The 20,731-nt window shown below is 48.3% G+C and overlaps 1 protein-coding gene across 20 annotated transcripts in view; it reads right to left on the reverse strand.

Moving 5' to 3' along the window:
• The window catches only part of ZNF618 (zinc finger protein 618), a 162,363-nt gene that overhangs the window by 85,674 nt on the left and 55,958 nt on the right, over window positions 1–20,731 (reverse strand). For all 20 annotated transcript variants that reach the window (XM_080402016.1, XM_080402012.1, XM_080402011.1 and 17 more), the window contains exon 2: window positions 9,989–10,032. In XM_080402016.1, coding sequence (XP_080258142.1) covers window positions 9,989–10,032 — 44 coding nt within the window. The remainder of the gene's footprint in view (window positions 1–9,988; window positions 10,033–20,731) is intronic.

Raw genomic sequence — 20,731 nt, forward strand, 5'->3', positions numbered from 1 at the left:
GCTCTATGGATTTTAAACATTAAAGAGGCAAACAAACATTGCACTTGCATGTATCACTCCTCCGACTAAGTAGGCCGCATAGCCAATTACTGTATTACCAGCTCTGCCATCTCACAATGCTCATTTCAACATCGCTGCCCGCTTTGATCATCAGACTTTCATCTTCCGATGACGTTACAGCCACTTTCATGTCAAACACAAGCATGTGAAGGCAGAAGAGATTTAAGGAGGCCTTGATGAAGACTCATCGTGGGGAACTGGAAAGGTAAGGGGGAAAAATGGGTTCCTGGGCCCATTTAGGTACAACTCTCCCTTGGTCCTGCACCCACGATAGTTCATCAATTGCCCAAGGCTTGAGCACAGACGGATGATGCAGCAAGATAATATGGACAAATGACCCTGCCAGAAGCACAATTTCGATTATAAAGCGGAGTAGCCCTGATGATGCCTCACCAGCATCAATGCAAGGGCAACGCAAGGAGCTCTTCCAGATGGAAGACAGGAAGGGAACGGCCGAGCGCCCACACCGGGCTCCTCTGCAGAGGAACACGCCACCCATGAAGGCAGCGGCCCCCTTCCAGCTGGTCTCCTGTGCAAGGAGAGGAGGAGAAGGGGGTGCAAACTGGAGAGCTGCAGTACGGTGCCATTTTCGTCTTTGGAGAACATTTCTTTCTGGCTGTGATAAGCGGAACCGGCAATGACTGAAAGCAAATGGGGCCCGTCAGTTGCTGCAGCCAGAAGAAACTCGCATTTGCAGTTTGCTTTTTCTGATCTGGAATAGCATTCTCATAAATAATGAAAGTGACTAAAAGCTACTTAAAAAACACACACTCCTCCCTTATGAAAGAATGAGAAAAAAACCCAATTATAAAGGGACATTTCTCCCAGCTAGGAATAATTTGTCATGTAATTCTCTGAAGACAGCAACAGAAACATGCATGCTCTGTGCTCCCTTTTGAGTGATCTGTGATTGCATATGTACTCAGATGGCTTCTAATGAGGCTATTTTTATAGCACACATCCTGCTGAGCTTTTGGGGAGGAGCAAAGTGAGATCAGTGGAGAACGAGTCTTCAACGTCAGCTCCTGTGTATTTTCTCCTCAAAAGGAGAGGAAAAGGAAGCAAACGTGGAGGAGGACATACCGCTCTGAATCAACACCTACAAACAAAACTCTTCTGCCCCGGCAGCAAACGTGGAGCATCTTCAGTTTTTTGCTGGACACCACTCAATCTGGAAGAACCAAAGACACATCACTGATGCCTCGATGATACTAATGATGGTGATACCCAACTCCCCCCTGGCACAGCATGCTGCGTGCCCATTTATGCTGCTGAATCACACTTGTACCATCCCTGGTACACTCCTCTGGTCTGCAGGACCAAAGAGGTTCAGAAGAGCACAGTATCGAGGACTGTGTAGTGGGCACCTGAAGGAACGTACTTTGCAGAGCCCACCAGGACAATATCATCAGTACAACGTTACAACTCATCTTCTTGAAACCAATGTGCAGTTGGCTCATCCCACGCCAAATCAAAAGGCCTCAGCTGTCAGAAAGGAAAGGAAGCAAAAAATGGGCCAAGCTGAAACTGGGCTCAATTTACAGATTTTAAAATCTACGGTTTTAAAAGAACCAGAAAGTTCCTGCCACGACTGGAGCTATGGGAAAGAAGGGACAGACCAGATATGAATGGGCTCCTGTTTTACATGGAGATGATGGAAGCCGAGACAGAAAAAGAAAGCTGTAAATTGAAAATCTGCTTGTCTGGTAACTTAGTTGTGGTGGCCTTCCCATCCCCTCCCCTCCCCACAGCTCTTACTTGCTCCCTGGGGCAGCCCAGCCCTGCCTTACACCAGGAGGAGGGAGGGAAAGCGGGTCAAGAAGCAGAGGAACAGCCTGGTGTCTTTATCAGGGACATCTCTTTTGCAGACATTACTAGGCAAAAAAAAAAAAAAAAAAGACCTTCAAATTCAGGGTTAAAAGAGAAAAATCTGGAGCTATTTTTCCCATGTTACAGCTGAGCACTTTACTCATGGAGACTTCATGCCTCCTGCTTCGGCTTTCAGATATTCCCTCGCAGACCTGAAAGCCAAAGAGACCAACCTCCAGATCCAACCCCCACCCCATGCCACAGCTCGTGGAGCTGCTCCTCCGTCAGAGCTGCATCTGCAGCTCCAGCCAGCGCCTCTTCTAGAGAGAATGTCTTGATTTTGATGTGTAAAGTGCTGGAGTAACCATCACATTTCTGTATCCCTCCTCGGAGTAATCCTTTTCAAAAACAGGCACTGTACTTCCAGTGTGGGTTGCTGCCTCTGGCCATTCTTTGCTGGAAAAGAGATCCTGCTACTGGGAATGCCCCTTCCACAGGAGAGAACAACCTCTTGTGCCGCCTCTTGAACGAAGCAAAGCAAACACACTTTTTCAGTGTATACTGTACACGCACTAAAATATGCCTTCTAATTCCTTACTCATTCCATGAACATTTGGGAACCTGTCTGCATTTCAAAGCGCGGATACCGGAGCAGGACAAAGTGTGCCACCAGCACTCGTAATAACACACGTGGTGCCAGCACGTGTCTGAAACCCCCATCTTGGTCACAGAGCTGTACAAGGAGTTCACGGTCACTCATGTTCCACCAGGAGATTTCAGTTCTTTTCACAATCACCACCTTCTAAGATGCCATTGCGTATTCTCAAAGTGTGGGTTTAACCTCTGCGGACAAGTGTTGTAAGAAAAACCTGTTCACTCATCTTCTGAAGTTGTTTTAGGGAACGGGAACGTCTTCCTCCATCAGTGGTAGAGAAGTGAAAACTTGCTAAAGAACAGGAAAAAAGAAAATGCTGGCCGGAGCTTCAGGGCATCTTCCACGTGCAACATGATCTTGTGAACCTCATGACTTAAGGACTTCAAGGTTACTGCTACATTGCAAGTGTTGCTTCAAATTTCTATACTGCTTTTGTCTGTGGTCCTACAGGCTGGACCCTTGGGTGGTTGGCTGGGTTTCTTCACAAGGCTGGTGCATCCACTCTTTGCCATACATGACTTTCTTGAACACACTGATCACTTACCAACTGACCCGAATAAACTGAAGCTAACCAGGATGAACGTGCAACTCTCAAAGGCCATGAGGCTCATGCTATAAATTAAGCAATCAAGACTTGAGGACATCACACTAATTGGGCATGCAAAAAAAACCCAATCCTGAGGCAAGGGAAGCAGCCCAACACCCTGTCCTTATCTGGGACACTTAGGTTTTCTGCTTTCTGCCCCCAAAATAAACTGAAATCAGAGCATGAGACCACATCCTTCTGCAGGCAGAAGTGTAACAGTAACTGCCATTTAGGTTTTCCTGGAAAAAATGTGCTCAATAAATACCAGTATTATTATGGAGTTCATAAATTTAGAAGGGCCTAAACGCTTTTTAGAAGAGAGATGCCTCAATAGGATCACTACCTGCCTCTAAGGGCAGCCACCTCCTAAAACCAGAAGCCACAGCTTTCAAAAACCCCAAAATAACTAATGCAATAGTTGGTGGTATAGTGCGGGGTGGTGTCGGTGCTAAAATCCAGGGAAAACAAACAACGTAGCATACTTAATTTTTCCAACTATCTTGGTCTGCTAAAACACACAACCCTTCCCGACAACAAACACTGCTTCAGTAAGCATAAGAAGAATTTAATTGTGTGTTTGTTCCTCAAGGGATGCTCGGCAGCTCCAAATCCTTCAGAAAAGGTAAATTACAGGACCAAATCAGGCTGCCTCTCCTCTAAAAATTAAACATTAAAATACAAACCAGAACAATAGTCAAGAGCCACAAAGAATTCCTAAGATATTAGCAAAACAAATTCCCTCCAGTCCTTATTAGGAATATCTTGAGGATGGTTTGAAGAGGAAAGTCTAACCAAATATAAAAAAAATTTGGCTTATCCAACAAAAAACAAACGCGCACTGTTTGCCAAAAGCAAAAGAATTCAGTCAGATAAAAACCGCAACATACAACTTATGCAGGTTAAAAACTAAATTTAAAGCTGATAATAGAATAGCTGCCAGCATCTTTAAAATTTCAAGCGTGGAAATGTCAACAGAGACAAAGAAATTCAGGGAAAAACAAAGAGAATAGATTAAGGGTTTATTTATATCGGTGAAAGCTCTATGTTGCTTGACTGAAAATTGACTGAGGGGGTGACAACTGCCTGCAAATGTCCACAGGTCCCCCAGCACGGCCACAGGCAGCCTGTGCCGGCCTGTGCCACCGACGCGCCGGCGGCAGCGTGGCACGGCACCACCACAAGATGAATGGGATCAAATGAGCAAGGGGAAAAAGAGAGACAGAAAAGGAGCCAGGACCTTGGGATTGGGAAAACTCCCCAGCTGGAGAGTGATACAAATGAGGTGGCAGATGTCCTGCTGCTGGAGACAGACATGCATTTAACGTAAACAAGCTGTGAGGCTCTACGCCATTATCAGGACAACCCCAAGCTGCCCAGGAGAGGGGGTGACCCAAGGAAAACAATTTCCTGGTAACTCTGCTTTGCTGAAGACAGGATAGCTATGGCATCTTGGTACTTAGAGCTCCACAAAGGAACGCTTCCCCACCTCACACCATCCGAAGCCCTCCGAGGCTCTGGCGTTTGGCAAACTGGTGTGGGTTACACAGAAGATGTACCTGTCCATGGGATGTGTCCGAGTGCCACTGCCTCTCCGTATGGGTACACCCGTCTGACTTCCGTCTTTCAAGGAAACCTGCCTGGTTTCCCACAGCTGCTGCGCTGGTCGCAGTACAGAACTGAACTACCTGCTTCTTTAAATTGGCCAGAGGGGGCCTGGGGGGGGCTTCAGCTGGCTGGTTTGTTTGGTTCTTTTTGAAGATGGCTTTTGAGAACCCTTCAGAGAGCACCAGGGCTTATTAAATACCTCGCCTAATGATTAATAGTTTTCTCTCTCTCTCTGATGCAGGATGAGTCTGAAGCTCTTCACACTCCGGGACTGAAAATCCCACAGGTGGCCTTTTAAAGAAAGAGGAAACAATTGAAATCATTTTGCTTCTTGGAAACGCTCAGCCCATGGAGCCCTCTCCTGAAGTTGGGAGGACCACAGCTTTCAGCTGGGGCACACACGGAGGTTGTCTTCCCCGAATGCGGGGGACCTGGTAAGGATGGACGGCTGGAAAAGGAGCCCGCAGAGCTGGTGCCATCCCAGGGCAGACCCTCCCCTGGGTGACAGGAGTGCTAGGGACAACGTGTCCGCAGGGACAGAGCAAGCAACGTGGCGAGGAGAGGGAAAGATGCCACCAGCGAGGCTGAAGGGCGAACTGAGAAGCAGCACAGTAGTGCAACCACTTCTCATTACCTTCTGCTCCAGCTGGGAAGTCACATCTGCTAAGACAAGAGACCGAAAGGACCAGACTACCTGAGCAGCACGGCTCGGTCTGGCGCACCGGGGGGAAACTGCACCGTGCCAGAGCTGGCAGAGCTCCACGCCCCAGCCTAGAGCACCCGCTGGAAACCCTCCTGCCTGCACAGCACTTGACCTCCCTCCAGGCCAGCACCACGGAGCCCTTCTGCTGCACCTCCAGCCCCAAGAGACCTTCCCACCCCTTTCAGGACCTCTACCACGGTGCTGTTAACGCTGCAATAATGACGGGAGCCACCCGTGCCCTCGCAGCGAGCTCCTAACCCCAGAAGGTCTGGGATTTTTGCTCCGTTCGGAGCACAGCACGCTTTTCTGCACAGCTACATCTGTGCTGTGAGCGGGTTCCCTGGCTGGTGACAGCCCTGGTGCAGACGGGGGCTGAGCTTCCAGCTGGCTCCGTTCCCTCCGCAAACAGATGCAGCTCCTATATCAGGGTCTGATTTATTCAGCAGGAGTCTCGCACATTAAGTGTAGTTAAGTCTGAAAACAAATCTAATGATTTTAAAATAAATAGCCAACAGAGGACTTGAAACTAAAATTCTTCCTTCCTCTGACACCCACCATATAAACAATAATAATTATATAAAACCGTGTCTAACACATGACTACACAAGGCTCTGGTGACCAAGAAAAGCACACGCTGCTTGTCAGACATAATTGCACATTTGGTTTTTCAATTATTTCTTGTCAAGATCCAGAGCCCACCATCTGAATGCTGACATTAATTATTGGTAAGCAGTTAGTTTTACAATAGCGTTATGGAGACTCCCAATGATTCCCCGGAGGTCCGCAGCTCCCAGCGCTGTTCCCGCACCGCCCTCTGGTCCCTCCAAGCCCCCCAGAACTCTCACCCAGACTCACACCGAACCTGGTCCACCACGTGCAGAAGCGGCTCCAGAAGAAGCTTCAACAAACTTTCCAGTAGGCACCAGTAAGTTAACTGATCCCCAGGCAACGTGCCTCGTCCCCCAGAGCCCACGGCACCTACGGATGCCATCTTCCACCTGAGCCCCCTCCGAGCCCCGCTCGAGCCCCAGCTCTTGGCAACACGCTCCACCAGCTAACTGCCCATCACCGCAAGAAAAAAAATCCTGGCTTTTATTGGCTTTTAATTTGCTGCCTTTTAATTTTGTCAACTGCTCTTTTTTCCTTGCAAAAGGAAGAAAGAAGCCTCTGATCTACCTTCTCCGGAGCGTTCAGAAACACGCACAGCTTTGTCACGTTGTCTCTTAGTTGTCATCTTCTCCAAGGCAAACAGCCATCTCTCTTCTAGCTCCCTTAAAGGAAGGGTTTTTTCTATGCTCCTAATAATTCTCTTCACTTTACCCCCCGCCCCCCCCCCCCCCCCCCCCCATTAATAAGCATTCAGTGAGGTAGGGGAACCACACACAAGTTAATAAGGGAGGCGAGTAGTAAGCGCTTTCTGCCACCACCAATTCTTAGCTGCAAACAGCTGCACACGCTGAACCGTGTTATTTCAAAAGCAGCAGACAGGCCCAGTCAGAGCTGTGGAGGTGAGAAGATCATAAAAATCCTGCGCCTTCAGAGCTTTAAATGTTTACTTGAAACAGAATAAAGTCAATTCAATACAATAAATAAATAAAAATAGGATCAACCCAAGTCTACAGTCACCATGTTAAGATCAAGCGTGCTATAGTCAAAAAAAAAAAAAAAAAAAAAAGTTGTAGAAAGAGAAAGTTGTCCTGGCAACCTTATTTTGCTTATATTTTTTCTCATATAAATTAATCATTAAAACTGTCCTCAATAGTTTGCAAGTAGTTAGAGTTTCAAGCAGCAACAACTTTAAAAAACATCTGCCTTGTACCTCCAGCTGCTAAAGACCCGACAGATTTCATCAAAGCCCCATTTCAACCTTCGTCGCTAATAAAGAGCTTTCTTGACATATTCATTTTTTCTTTTATTTTATTTTAAACCAGACTTGGCAATTTTCCTTTTTTTGACCATCTTTTGTTCAGTCAGGTAGATGCTGAAGGGGATTTTGTTTCTACTTTTCTAAAAGAAACAAGTGACGGCCAGCCTTGCACTCCTTCTCTGTGCGTGTAGAAAGTAACGGTGGTAACGTGAGGAAGCTCTGCAGTGCCGGTGGGAGCTCAGGGACCCACCTTTGGGAAGGCCATCGGTCCCCCACAGGAGGATGCTCAGGTGCTGGGCCCCGAGGGCACCTCCCGCATAGCCGGGAAGGGAGGATGGCCATAGGGGACACCCTGAAGGGTCACTTCCCACATGGCAAATGCACCCACCCACCTGCTCTGCAAAACCCTCCGGCGAGAGCTACAAAACTGAGTGGAAAGTCAGCACGAAGAATTTAGGGGAAGGAAGCGATGCCTGGCTCTTTTCCCTCGCTCCTCAGCCTCCACCCAGTTTTCCTTCCAGCGCTTCATCCACGCTAATTCCCAGCATCCCGGGAGCGAGCACCGCTGGACCACACTGATGAGCCACCCCAATGCTGGGAGCAGAGCAGCCCTCCTCCACATACGACACCTGATGCTGGTGCTGCTCCCCGCTGCCGAGCCCAATCCAGCAGGCACCCAAGGCGTTCTGTGCCGGGCAGCGTCACCGCACCAAAAAGCTGCTGGTAACGAGGGTGTTTCATCCTGAAATGCCGAGCAGCGGAGCAGCCGGGGCACCAGGCAGGGACCAGGGCTGTCGTGGCAGGGAGCACTCGGTGCGTGTCCAGCAGTGGGAGGTGTGGGCGGGACTCACATCTCAGTGTTTCGGAGATCAGAAGAACAGACATTTTAACATGGAAGGATGATTTCAGCTGAGGGATAAAACTTCAGCAGTGCCTTCAAGTCTCCAGAGGGAACAGGAGGATGCTCTGGCACACAGCTAGTGGAGAGACGGTATCACTGGCAGTGCAGAGGGGAGGCCGTGGAGGGCAGCTCCCGCTGCGGAGCAGGAGGGCAGTGCTGAGGGGAGCGCTGGTGCTCCCTGCTTCGCTGCCAAGGGCTGTGGGTGCCTGCAGAAGAGCCTCGTGTCCCACCGGGGTTGGCTCCACGCAGCACCGGTGACCTGCCCCAGGCAGGGGAACAGTGCTGAGCCCTGCAGAGCGACCAGCAAACCTCGGCTGGGCACACCGATGGTGGCCTTGTTCCGCACCGGTCACGCCGATGGGTGATGCTACTGCCACACCATCACAGCTCCACTGTCTGGGTCGCAGCGGCGTTTGGGGGCTGCCCTTGTTGCTGCGCCCCTCGCTGAGGAAGGGGCAGGTGATGCTGACGGAGATGATGCCAGGACAGGCTGCAGCCCTCCATACCTGCTGGCTTTTTCCCACAGCAGCCAAACTGGCTCTGGTTTTCTGCTGTCCGCCATCACCCATTTGTGCTGACGGAACACACAAACACGCCTCAGGTGCTCGGCAGTTCCCCCAACAAGCTGTGCATCGTCCCACCATGCGATGGCACCTTCCTCACTTTCCCATCATCTTCTCCAACTGTCATGGATGTCTCCATGCTCTGCTGCAGCCTGTTCCCCTTCCCAGGCCACACACTCCCCTCCCCGGTGCACCTTCAGCATCGCTCCTGTTTCCACTCTGGCATTTCTAATCTCCTACACCTCCACCTATTTTTTCCACAAAACCTTTTAAACCTGGGAGGTGAGTTTGCCACTTTGCTTGTGGATGGCAGACATCCAGGAATCAGCTTCCAGTGTGCACAGGACCAGGTAAACCCTACTGTCACCAAAGCCACGCGTTGCTCTCGGCTCCCACCACCTCCCCAGCGCTGCCTGGCACATCAGAGGACACCCAGCTGGAGAGAACGTGTGTCTGGCCAAGGAAGGAAAGCTGCCCCTTCCCCCATGCTTTCACAGCTCCGGACTGACTCCACTGGACAAGAGATGGAGAGGGACCAAGAAGCACATCCTTGAGTGCATCCCAGCAAGCCCAGCCAGCCTACAGCATCAGCAGGAGGTGGAAAGGCCAAAGCACAGGGCAGCCCCAACCTCAGCACGTCCCTCTCCTTCGTGCTGGGCTTGCACGCCTCCGTCCCACACCGCGCAGGGCTGCTGCGACACGCCGGCTGGGGACATGCCACACGCCCGGGCGCCCTGCTCACCATCACACACACCGGGGTGGCAGCAAACCAGAGTCCCCGAGGTGGGACCTGACAGGTCCTGCACCCACCTGGGTGGGAGCGGCGAAGACATTCCTCAGCAGGATCAGAGGGGGCTGGGGTGGTGGACACCCCTCCTCTCCTCCTGCGTGAGAGCAGCACCCAACCACCACAGCATGGCCCAAGGTCTCCATCCAAGAGCCTCACCCCGGTGTCTGCACCCCAGCATGAGCAGGGAGCTGGGGGGGCTCAGCTGTACCACCCCTTACCACATGCAAACCGTGCCTTCCTGCAGCCCCCAAGCCTGTAACGATCCTTCCCGCATCCCTCCTTTTAGCAAAATCCAAAAGTGGGCGTATGGATGCTGTGCTGTAAGATCTCCCAGCTCACCCCTCTCATGTGGTCACGCTTTGCCACCCATCCCCGAGATGGAGTGCCACATCCCAGCAGAGCCCCATCTGCCCACCACATCCCACCCAGCAGAGAAACCATCTACCTACCTGCTGGAAGAGCTCCTCCGCCCACTGCTGTTGCTCTCGTTGGCCTAAGGGGACAAAAGACACCAAAAAAATAAAAGGCTGTTTAGGTTAAGAAAGGCAAGACTGCCCGCCAAACTCTTCCTGCTAGCACACTGCACCCAAAATACCTGGGGTTTTTCCATTCCGAGCTATGCACCCGCCCCATGCCCAGCACCGGCAGGACACGGCGTGCACCAAACCCAGCTCTGCAGAAGCCCAGGATGGGTTTCGGACACGGTCCCACCACGGAGGCAAGGTCCCCAGCTGGTCCTCCCGGCTGCTCCCATGCAGTTACTTATTGCGCTTTACCCAAGTCTCACGGAACTATCCCTCCTATGCAAAACCAAGCAATCTGCAGGAGGGAAATAAGGCAGGTATCGCCAAATCCAACGCTCTGTCCGAGCGGAGATGGCCCCGCTCCTGAATTAGAGGGGCAGGTCCGGCGCACCTCCCTTCATTAATGATGAATTTCCTAATTGAGCCCCTCTGGGCCCCTAGAAAGGGCTGAGCAAGGAGTAACCAGCGTCTCCTCCTTTTCGCCTCCTTCCCCTGGCTCGCTGATGAGGGGCTTCTTTGGAAAGACAATATTATTCCAAACCCAGAAATTTTATTTCTGAATTTGTGCAAATACAAGTTAAAAGATATTAGCTGCATTTCACATTTTGTGCAAATGGCAGAAACAAGCAATTCATGTGCAGCAGGATGGGGGCTAGCCAACGATTTCGATAAAATAAACCCTTTTTTAATTTAAATGCTAATGCACTGAATTAAAATTTAATAACTGAGGAAATTGAAAAGCTGAGCAGGAATATTGGAAATAAATCCAAGCAGAAACAGCTGAAATTAAAAATTCTAGAGAGTGGGAGGATAGCAGCTAAGCTGTCTTATATGATTACTTTTTTTTTTTTTTTTTTTTTTTTTTTCAGAATGAAGGGGGGAAGGAAAAAAATCCTATCTTTGGCTGGCTGTAGGGCAGTAAATCGAGAGTGCTGTGATTTATTGCTCAATTTTCCTGAGGGAAAAAGGCTTTCTTTCATGCTGAAATATTTCATAAATTTCAAGCCAGCATAAATTCTTAATTTAAAAGTTATGGAGGTCACATTTAGTGCACTGGTGCAATTCTGAAATCTTAAAGGAATAGCAACCAAAAATTGCAATTTGATTTTATTTTTTTAATTCTTCATGTGAAATTTTCTTCAAAGGGATTCTCCAAGTTACACAAAGCAGAAACACATCCTGGCTTCTGAAGGTTTAAGAAATCCACTGGAAATGAAGAGATAAAAATCTAACTCAGTTACAAAAAGGTATTTTTTAAATTATTATTATTATTATTATTATTATTGTTAGCCACTTGAGGAATTTCTGTTAAAAAATTTCCTCCCTCCATTGCCTGGGAAAAGCCAGAAGGGAGGAGCTGACAATGTAATTGCTTCTGTTAGATCTCCAATCTTTTGTGAGCACTGATATGTTCATTTGTTATACAGCTGTTCAGCTACAGAAAGGATGTCAGAGCACCCATAATTCAAAGCAATCAATCAAAAATTAATGATTTGTCATGCTTACACAATGGGGGGAAAAAAAAAAAAAGGCTTTATGGGTTCCTGCAACTGGTAGATTGCTCAAGCCTTCGGGGCATTTTCTAGAAGATTAGATCTGTATGTGCAACCAAAAAAAAAAAAAAAAAAAAAATAGGGAAAAGGGAGGCTTAATATACAGCCAGGGCACAAACCCTGTGGGGTGCTGGGGCATCGGCGCAATCCAAAATCCCCTAGAGATGGAGCACGCTACAATTCCCATCCATTGACAGGGCTTTCTGCACATCCCAACCTCACCAGCCGCCCTGCAAGCCATGCTCCCCAGAAATTGCCCAGGCTCCTGCAATATAATTCCACATGAAAAACACCCGCTGAGTATAAAGGTCGCCTGGACAAGTGCTCATGAAAGCCACAAAATACAGACACCAAAGCTAAAGGCACAACCTCGGCTCCACCGTCACATCACCTGCGCCCAGCCGTAACACCAAGTGTTACCGAAATGTTACCAAAATTGAAAATACTTCGGTTTGGGAAGCACGGAGCCAACTGGAAAACTCTCTCAGATTGCAAAGTTATTCATCCTCCATGTAATCAAGAATTTCTTTACGTATAAATTCATTTTGAGAACACGTCGTGCAGGGATCGTGCTCCCAACATGAAGCGTATCAATGTCCCGACGCCGTATTTTATTCCTGGTTATACACATGTGTTAGCTGGTGCCTCCGGTGTGATTTACCGCCCAACCTAACGCAAGTATTACTCTGTGAAGGATCATGCATGTAATTCATTTTACGTTCCTTTTCGTATCTGTATTTGGAGTTGAGCGAATGAATTCCTGGAAATAACTGACGCGGTGACTGCAGCCGCTGCGATTCCCAACCATCACTGACCAACTGCACGGCACCTTCTGGGGCCAATATGCAATTTTATTATTTAATTCTAGGTTTTCTTACCTTCCTCATTCTGTGTGTGTCTGCCCTGCCTGATTTCCCTTTTCTCTCTCTCTTTTTTTTTTTCTTAAAAATGTCTTTTTTTGCTTTTTGATCTCTTTTCACGAGCAATTCACGGACTCTCCTCTCTCAGGACACAGCACACACCAGTACAGAGGGCAAGACATGCACAAAGAGCGCAGACAGGGCGGTGTAATGGTGTGACCCCACCAGTGCTAGGGAGTTTGTTTATTTTAAAAGAAAAAAAGACCAAAAAAAAAGGAACCACCAGAGGTAAGAGCTCTCAATCTAGATGGTTTCACGCAGCCAAGATGCTCTTGGAGAGGAGGCATCTCCTTGGCACCTCCCGTGGGGGAACCAAAACCCACGTATGGACACGGGCAGAACTGGCACAGGTGTTTCTGGGCTGCCACAAGTCCACAGCTGACTGTTAGCTTGGATCCACTAGACTTAAACAGCAAGTCAAGTCCGAAAAAAATCAGATCTAGCTGATTTCTGGATGCTTAAATAAGCCCACTCTCGCCAAAGGTGCCACCGGGAGACACCTTCACACACTGCTCCAGTTTCCAAACATGCAATTAACTGGAAAACTTTCTGTGCCAGCAATCTGCCCTGCTTACAAACTCTTTCCAGCCCTTGTGCAGCACCAAGCACGCTGACTCCCGGGCCATCCTGGGGCTGCAGGATGATTCAGTCGTCAGTCACCGGCATCTGCGCTGCAGCGTGGCCAGCCAAGGCGCAGGAAGGTAATTTCCTCTAATCACACACAGCATGCGAAGGTGAAAAAGCATAATAAAGCAGCACCACCGTTTTCTCCTCAAACTTGGCCAAATAAACATGATTACAAGCTTAATAAAAAAGGAGATACACCAGCAAAGTGTATGGAAGTTGACCTAGGTGCAGCATGGATGCCCCTCAGCAGGGCGATAGGCAGGGCGACGCGGCACAGTGCTCGGAATCCTGGTCGGCAGCTCCGACCCTCAGCAATCACAGCACAAATCTCAAAAATAACCTCCACGCCACAGACCTACGGGCTCCCATCAGTGGAAGCGCCCCCGGCGCGGGGCTGGGTGGCAGCACCCACTGTGCTGCCCGAAGAACACCCGCAGGTCCACAGGCACATCACCCCTCGGGGGGGGCTCCAGCCCACCACCCACCTGAATGGTGACACCCTCCTCTCTGCCTTGCTTGGGGCTCACCTTTGGCACAGGGAAAAAAACGGCAGATTTTTACCTACCTATTTTGAAAATTTGGGAAGACCTATTTTTAAAAATTGGGCTGAAATAAGCTTTTTTTCCTTTTATTTTGCAGTAAGCCCATTTGGAATCAAATGTGAAGGGATGCTGCCTTTTTGCAGGCCACGCTATTAATCCATTTAAAATATAACATTTGAATTCTAAAAAACGGTATTTAAAAAGTAAAAATATTGTAAGGAAATCAAAGCGGTGAACTGCTGGAAATCACCATTTAACTGCCAGCAACCAGAACGTGCCGAAATGGGTCAGAGCAGCTTTCAACAAAGGAGCGTCTTTGGGAAGGGCAAAGCGAAATCTCCTGCACACCAGTTTACCCCGGTAATTTAATTTGGTGACTTCTTCATTTATAATTGAAAAAGCAGAGGAGCAAAGTTTGCATCTGCCTGCCGGTCGGCGAGCAGGGGAGGAGGGACACGGAGCTCTGAAACACAGGTTGGATAATTAGTCATACAATCTCTCACATAAAATAATTTACAATGCAAAATATGATTCCCTAAAGCTGCTTTTCTACGTATCGGGTACGTTTAAGGTAGTTTTGTTTAACTAATGCTAATAAATATCTTTTAAATTAAAATGCATGAAAGCAGAATGTGGTTTCTGGCCATATGTTCCTCAACTCAAGTTGTAAGTGAAAAGTAAATCATGTGATAAATAAGAAATGTATCAGTCAACATCTCCTAACAGGATAAAGTGTCAAAAATTAGGAGTACAAGCAGATGTATAACTGACCTGAGAAATCCATGTTTATAGAAAGGGCTACACTATATTGAGAAAAAACCCCAACGTTTTAACAGTTACTGCAAAACACACACAAAACCCCCTAAAAACCCTAAAAATGTTAAATGAGATTTTCAGAAGAATTAAGCATGGGCTTTCTGCCTGATCACTTAAATTATGATTAAAAACAATTATTCAAATCACTTTGATTTGCATCCACATATACCACGCTCAGATCTGTTCCCATGGGCGTGAGTGACACCCACTGTGGGACAGGGGTGCCAGGACCCCCCCCATCCGCCACTGCCAGAGCCTTCCCCAGGGGGTAAAAGGTTTTAAATCCATTTATTTACTTGTACACAGCCACTCTCCATGATTTACTGCTGAACTTCACCCCGGCTCTCCCGAGGTGAGATGCCCCTAATTCTGCCCAGGAGGAGCAGAAGCTGCTCACCCCAGCTCCTCTCCCAGGGCAGGACAAGCCAGCTTTCCTCTCCAGATCCCTTACAAAAGGGCAGTTTTTAGTTTTACTTAAGAAAAAAAAAAGCAACCCACAACCCAAACCCACCACCTCCTTTCCCCAACGCCTTCCCAAAGACAGCTGAACAATTTTCAGTGAAACACAAAACACACGTACAGTTCAGAAACAAGGCAGCAGCACCCAGCGCAGAGAATTTCACCCCAAACAATTAAAATTTGGCAATGGGAGAAGCAACTGAAAACAGGTCTCACAAAGGAATGCGCCATAAAAATAACTGCAGGCCTGCCTACCTGCACTGTCTGTTATTATTAACTTCAGAGCAACAGAAAATGCAGGAAGTGCCTTTTTTTTTTTTTTTCCCTTTTTTTTTCCCCACAAAGGGCAAGACATTGGCAGTTTCCTATTTAATTTTCATTAAATAGCAAAGGCAACAAAAAAACCCTGCATCACACTGAAACATCTGCAGAGCACAAGGACCCATAAACACACCCATGTCGTGTCGTCCCCCCCCTTTTTTTTTTTTTATCTTTGCTTCCTCCTGCCAAAGCAGCGGATGCTAAGGGAACCCCCTGGTTTTGCATGGCACTGCACCTCCTACGTAAACCCCCATGTTGTCCTTCTCACCCCGCCACCCCCAGCTCAGCCACGTCCCCCAAAGTTTATAAAGAACAGGGAGCAATGCTCAGCTGATGCAGGAGCTGAGCAGGTCCCATGCCCAGGTGCTTCCCAGAGCCTGAGCATCCTCTGCACAAAGGAAAACAATCTGGGTTGCTCCAGGCTGCTCTGCCCCATCCTGTCTGCACCTTTTGCAGATCCTTAAGAGCAGCCTCCAAAAGGGATGGATTTTCCACCAGGGAACGACTAAGTTCCTTGGGCCAGAGGAATGCGCTGCCTATTTCCTCAGCTGCAGGTTCCCCTCAAGAAACAACCAAAATAATAATAATAATAAAAATAATGATAATAAAAAATATCTGCAAGGAGGAAATCTGAGCTCTACCCAAGGCATCTTCTCTGAGAAGTCCAGAGTCCCTGGAGCAAGGGTCCCCCGTCCTCCCATGCCCATCACAGGGTCTGCAAACATCCCTCGTCCTGACCGTGAGGCAACACTGCCAAGACATGAGTCACAGATGCCAGCAGCCGCTTTAAAAAATAGTAGTGTCAAAATTATTCATGAGCATCCGGGGGAATTTTGCCCTTTTACTCAGCTGTAGCCTGGCCGCGGGGAAAAAACAGCGCGCGGATGGGCTGAGGTCAGTGCTTCTTCCTGCGGTAAGGGGGAAAACCCGACAGCAAAAAAAAAAATAATATCTGAGATTTTTGAACCCTCGGAGAACAGCGGGAGTGTTTTTGACTTGAGGTCATCAGAAGAAAAAGGCAGCGACTCCCATGCTGGCCGCAGAAGCATGTGCAGCTCCTGCCAAGGCAGGGATGAGCTTTCCAGCAGGCGAGGGGGATGACAGAGATGCTGACAATGGGTGGAACCCAAACCTGGTGGGGACATGCACTGGTGATGCTCCACCACCGCTGGTGATGCTCCACACCGCTGCTGCTGGAGCAGGACATCCGAGATGCAGTAGTACCAAACGCCCATGGACCACCCAGGGGTGTGAAGACCGATGAGCTCATTTGGGCTCAAAGGCAGCATGCAGAAACGCCTCCGGCGTGTGCCAGCAGGGTACTCCTCGCTCCCGGCCATATGCGTTAGGCAAACGAAGCTTTAGAAAGACGTATTTTAATACCATGATTTCCCAGGCTGGCTCATGGGAAGGTGCCAAGGTGACTGTGACCTGCAGGGACACAACGCGTCCCCAGCGCTCCCATGTTGGGCAGATGGAGCATCCCGATGCTTGAGGCTGGGGGACATCACTCCCCACGCAGCTGCCCCATGTCTGGAGCGTATTTTAGCGTACCCAAATTGATGAGATTTATTGAGCAACCACCTCACCCACATGAGCACATCTGCTGGAGACGGTTGCTTAGCCTAAGAAGAAATCAGAAGGGATTCCATATGGGAATACAGCATCACCCAAGCTTGGCCGGGCCCCTGGCTACATCCCCTTCTTGGTGGTGGCCAACATCCCAGAAGACATGTCAAGAAGACCTTAAGCCAGCAAACACCATCACTGGGGGCAATGGTACCACAGGATCAGAGTGCTCAGTCAAAAACACCCAGGACCACCCCCCCGAGAGCATTGCAGTTGCAGAGAGGATGCTCTCCCCCCACCTCAGGTGAAACCAGGGGGCTCCCCCAGTCCCCACGGAGGGGTGCAGTGACCCCCCCCCCCTTTGCTGGTGCCCATCCCTGCAGTACCAGGGACAATTAACAGCTGACGGTATTTCTCACCACTCACCTTCCCACAGGTTCCCAGTCGCCGGGAAGTCACTAGGTGCTTCCCAAATACTAATTAGTAACAAACACTAATGACAAAACCAGCTAGGAGGTTGATCAGCACAACACAAAGACCTGGTGTGAGCACAGGATTTCACTGGAAAAGCCCAGTCGGGAATGATCCCCTCTGCTCACAAGTTTCACTTCTGACTTACCCGGGGGCCCTCTCTACGCTGATTTCAATTCTCTTTGTATTGGCAGGAGAATTATTTTTCTTTTAACTTCTTTTTTTTTTTTTTTCTTGGGTTTGTTGGGGTTTTTTTGCTTAGTCTTGCAAACAGTGGGACTGGGTTTGCTCAAACTTCTGCCCAAACTCTTATCTGGGCAGAAAAAGTTGCAGCAGGGAGGTAAAAACTGTTAGTAAGCAAAAAATAATAATAAAAAATCATGATTGAAGCCTAGAAATTATTCTCACGGTTTCATTGTATTTACCTCTTGCCTACCATTTATTATCTTCCCATTTTGTGATCTTAATGCAGTAACTTGGGTGCATTGCCTGCATCCACCCAATTTCTGAGTTGTCTCAGTAACTCCTAAGTTCTACTACAAAAGTTTCAAACCGAAAAGGTCAAATTCCTGCTGGAAAAGGTGCACATGCAGTTTTGCTAACCAGGAGAGCTGTGCAAACACCAAAACCAGCAAGACAATGAAAAACCCCATCACAACCTCACCACCAGCCTGGCCAGGGGCTGAACCACGTCTTGAAATGGAAAAAAAATGGCCTTTGAGGGACCCCGGGTCTGCGACCCACCGACCACACGCTCCGGCTCCCAATACTTCAGACAGCCGCAGACATGTTTAAGGGCTGTAAGCAGTTGCCTGAGTCAAGGGAATATTCATATGAGTAATTTTATTAACTTGCTGAAAGTACTGGCAGAATCTGTGCTTTGAATTTCAAATTTTTCTCCTGTGACAGTCCAGGGAAATTCAAGAAGCACATGCTAGCAGAAGCAGACCGAAGAAAGGGAACATTAGATAAATTTTAACCTAAAACTGCAAATGTTCAAACAAGTATTAAAAAGCTTCAACCTGACATACCTTTTCTTTTTCTTCTTTTTTTTTCCCAAAGCATCATGAAATTAAAAATATGAATTAAATCAGTGCAGCAAATTGGTCTGGATTTAAAGAGTTACTGCTTGATTATAAGCAATTGAAAAGTAATCAAAATATTTTTTCCATCTCCTGTTGCTCAGTGCTCTCCTTACTCCCCTCTTTAGGAGAAAAATAACCAAATTGAGGGTGAAGAGAAGAAAAGGCATTACTGATTACTTCTGAACTCTCATATTATAAAACCTGGAAAAAAAGAGTGACCGGGCAAAACAACAGAATTATCTGCATCAAGCAGTTGTTTACAGATGGTATGAGTTTCCCAGCAAAAGAAACAGCTGGAAATATTTTTAAAGAATAAATGTATATGGAATGAAACCTTGGGGGAGAGAAGGGATTATTATTTTTTACTTGTGGGGGGGGTGAAAGCGGGGAGAAGAAGCCATGCGATAGCATTTCAGAAATCCACCCATCTTTCCAGGTTTCCAATTTCACAGGAAACTCTCAGGAAATCGATTTTTTAAAAAATCCTATTACAGGCATTTTTCCAAGTTGATAAAACAAACATATCTAACAAGCTATGAGTGCATGCAGGGGAAAAAAAAAAATTACAATAGGACTGATTTATACATGGAATCCCACCCGTTTTACTACAGAAGTGCCGTCAGACACGTTTTGTTTGGGTGTTTGTGAGCCGGCACATCTCCGGGCTGGCGTAGGCAGGCTTGGCTTTGATGGCTGCGTCGGATGGTGGGACGGCATCCCACCACACGGGTCCCCCCCCCGCAGGAACCGCCAGGAACCATCCACCTGCAGAGGTCCAGCCCTGCCTGGCTGCTGCAATGTGGTGGGGAAGACCTGAAAGTTGAGTTGAAGCTGAAGCAGGTCCCAAGCGGAGCGGGATGGGAGCGCCTGGGGCTCTCACCACCACTCCACTGATGGGAGGCAGCCGGAGGAACCGTTCCATCTCCACCACACGTGGAGGAGCTCAGCAGCAGCTGAAGGGGAACAGAGTTTCGTCTACCCCAAAATAAGCCTGTGCGATGACAGCGAGAGGGGGGGTCGCAGTGCCTGGAGCCGCAGCGGGGAGCACAGCCTCCCAGGTGGTCCCGGTCACGGAGCTCGGCACCGTTTGGCCAACACAAAGACCAGCCAGGAGACACTCCAAGGTGTTGGATAGCAGGATGGCCCATCAGCCATGGGCCCACCTCCATCACAAGCTGTTGGAGATGCTCAAATCCTGCTCTCTGAGCATTAAAAAGGATGCTGGGAAAGAGATACCAAGCCTGTATCCAGAGGACAAACCAGGTACTTCCCATCTGCCCATGAAACCACAAAGTCCCGTTGCTGCTTCCCAGCACACAAAGGACAGAGGCTCCCATGGATCACCCTGCTGGTCTCTTACAAGAGTCTGTGACCTTCCAGAAGCCCTGACCCAACACGTGAAGAAAAATGAAAGAGAAAACCAAAACTGACTCAGGTCAAGACAATTCTCAGAGGACCTGCTGGGGCACCCACCGGCCACAGCACCACAGGTCGTGGCGCTGAGCAGGAGCCCTGCGATGAAGCACTTCTTGGAAGCAGCTTTTCCTAAGACTGAAACTCTGCCCTTCAAACCTGCCGAGGCTGTGAAGCATGTCCCAGAGGAGCTGCTCCAGCTCATGGTAAAGTCAGCTGTGTTTCAGTGGGAGTAATGCAATATCCCTGGGCAGAACTGTACGTTTTGGAGTTGGTTTTACTTCTTTTTTCTTTTTTCTTTTTTTTTGTACATCCTGGAGAATGCTTTGTGTCCCTCCATCATTAACAGCACTGCCCAGATGCAAGGTACTGATAATGTTCAGCTTCAGTCTGAGAGATGTAATGAAAAATGAAACGTTTGTCAAATACACAACAACGCAGAAAATTACTATCCAGAATTAAAAAAATGCATAATTGGATAAATATCACAGTGAGATGGTGTTAGGAACACAACCATAGGGCAGTCCAGTGTTGGCCAACGGTCCCTTGCAAGGCTGGCACCCGAGACCCCTTCCCAGTGCTAGTGGGGAAGGCTGTCCCATTTACAAAATACATATTTTATCCTTATAAACAAAATCCTTTGTAGCATTTAGAGGCTGTGAGGTTGAAACTAAAACATTTACCATTGGAAGGTTAACTACGGGACATCACCTTCTCTCCCAGTTTTGCATGATTGGCTTTTTTTAATAGCATGAAATGGTGGTAATTTTACTTTGGAAAGGGAGGAAAAAAAGTCAAACCACATCCATCTAAAAGTAAGAAGGGGGGAAGGCACACAAAGCTGGGTAATTTTTTCAAACTTAAAAAAGAGCAGTAATTACAGGGGGGAATT

The sequence above is a fragment of the Falco punctatus genome (genome assembly GCF_963210335.1).
Source record: "Falco punctatus genome assembly, chromosome: 9".
NCBI classification, from domain to species: domain Eukaryota; kingdom Metazoa; phylum Chordata; class Aves; order Falconiformes; family Falconidae; genus Falco; species Falco punctatus.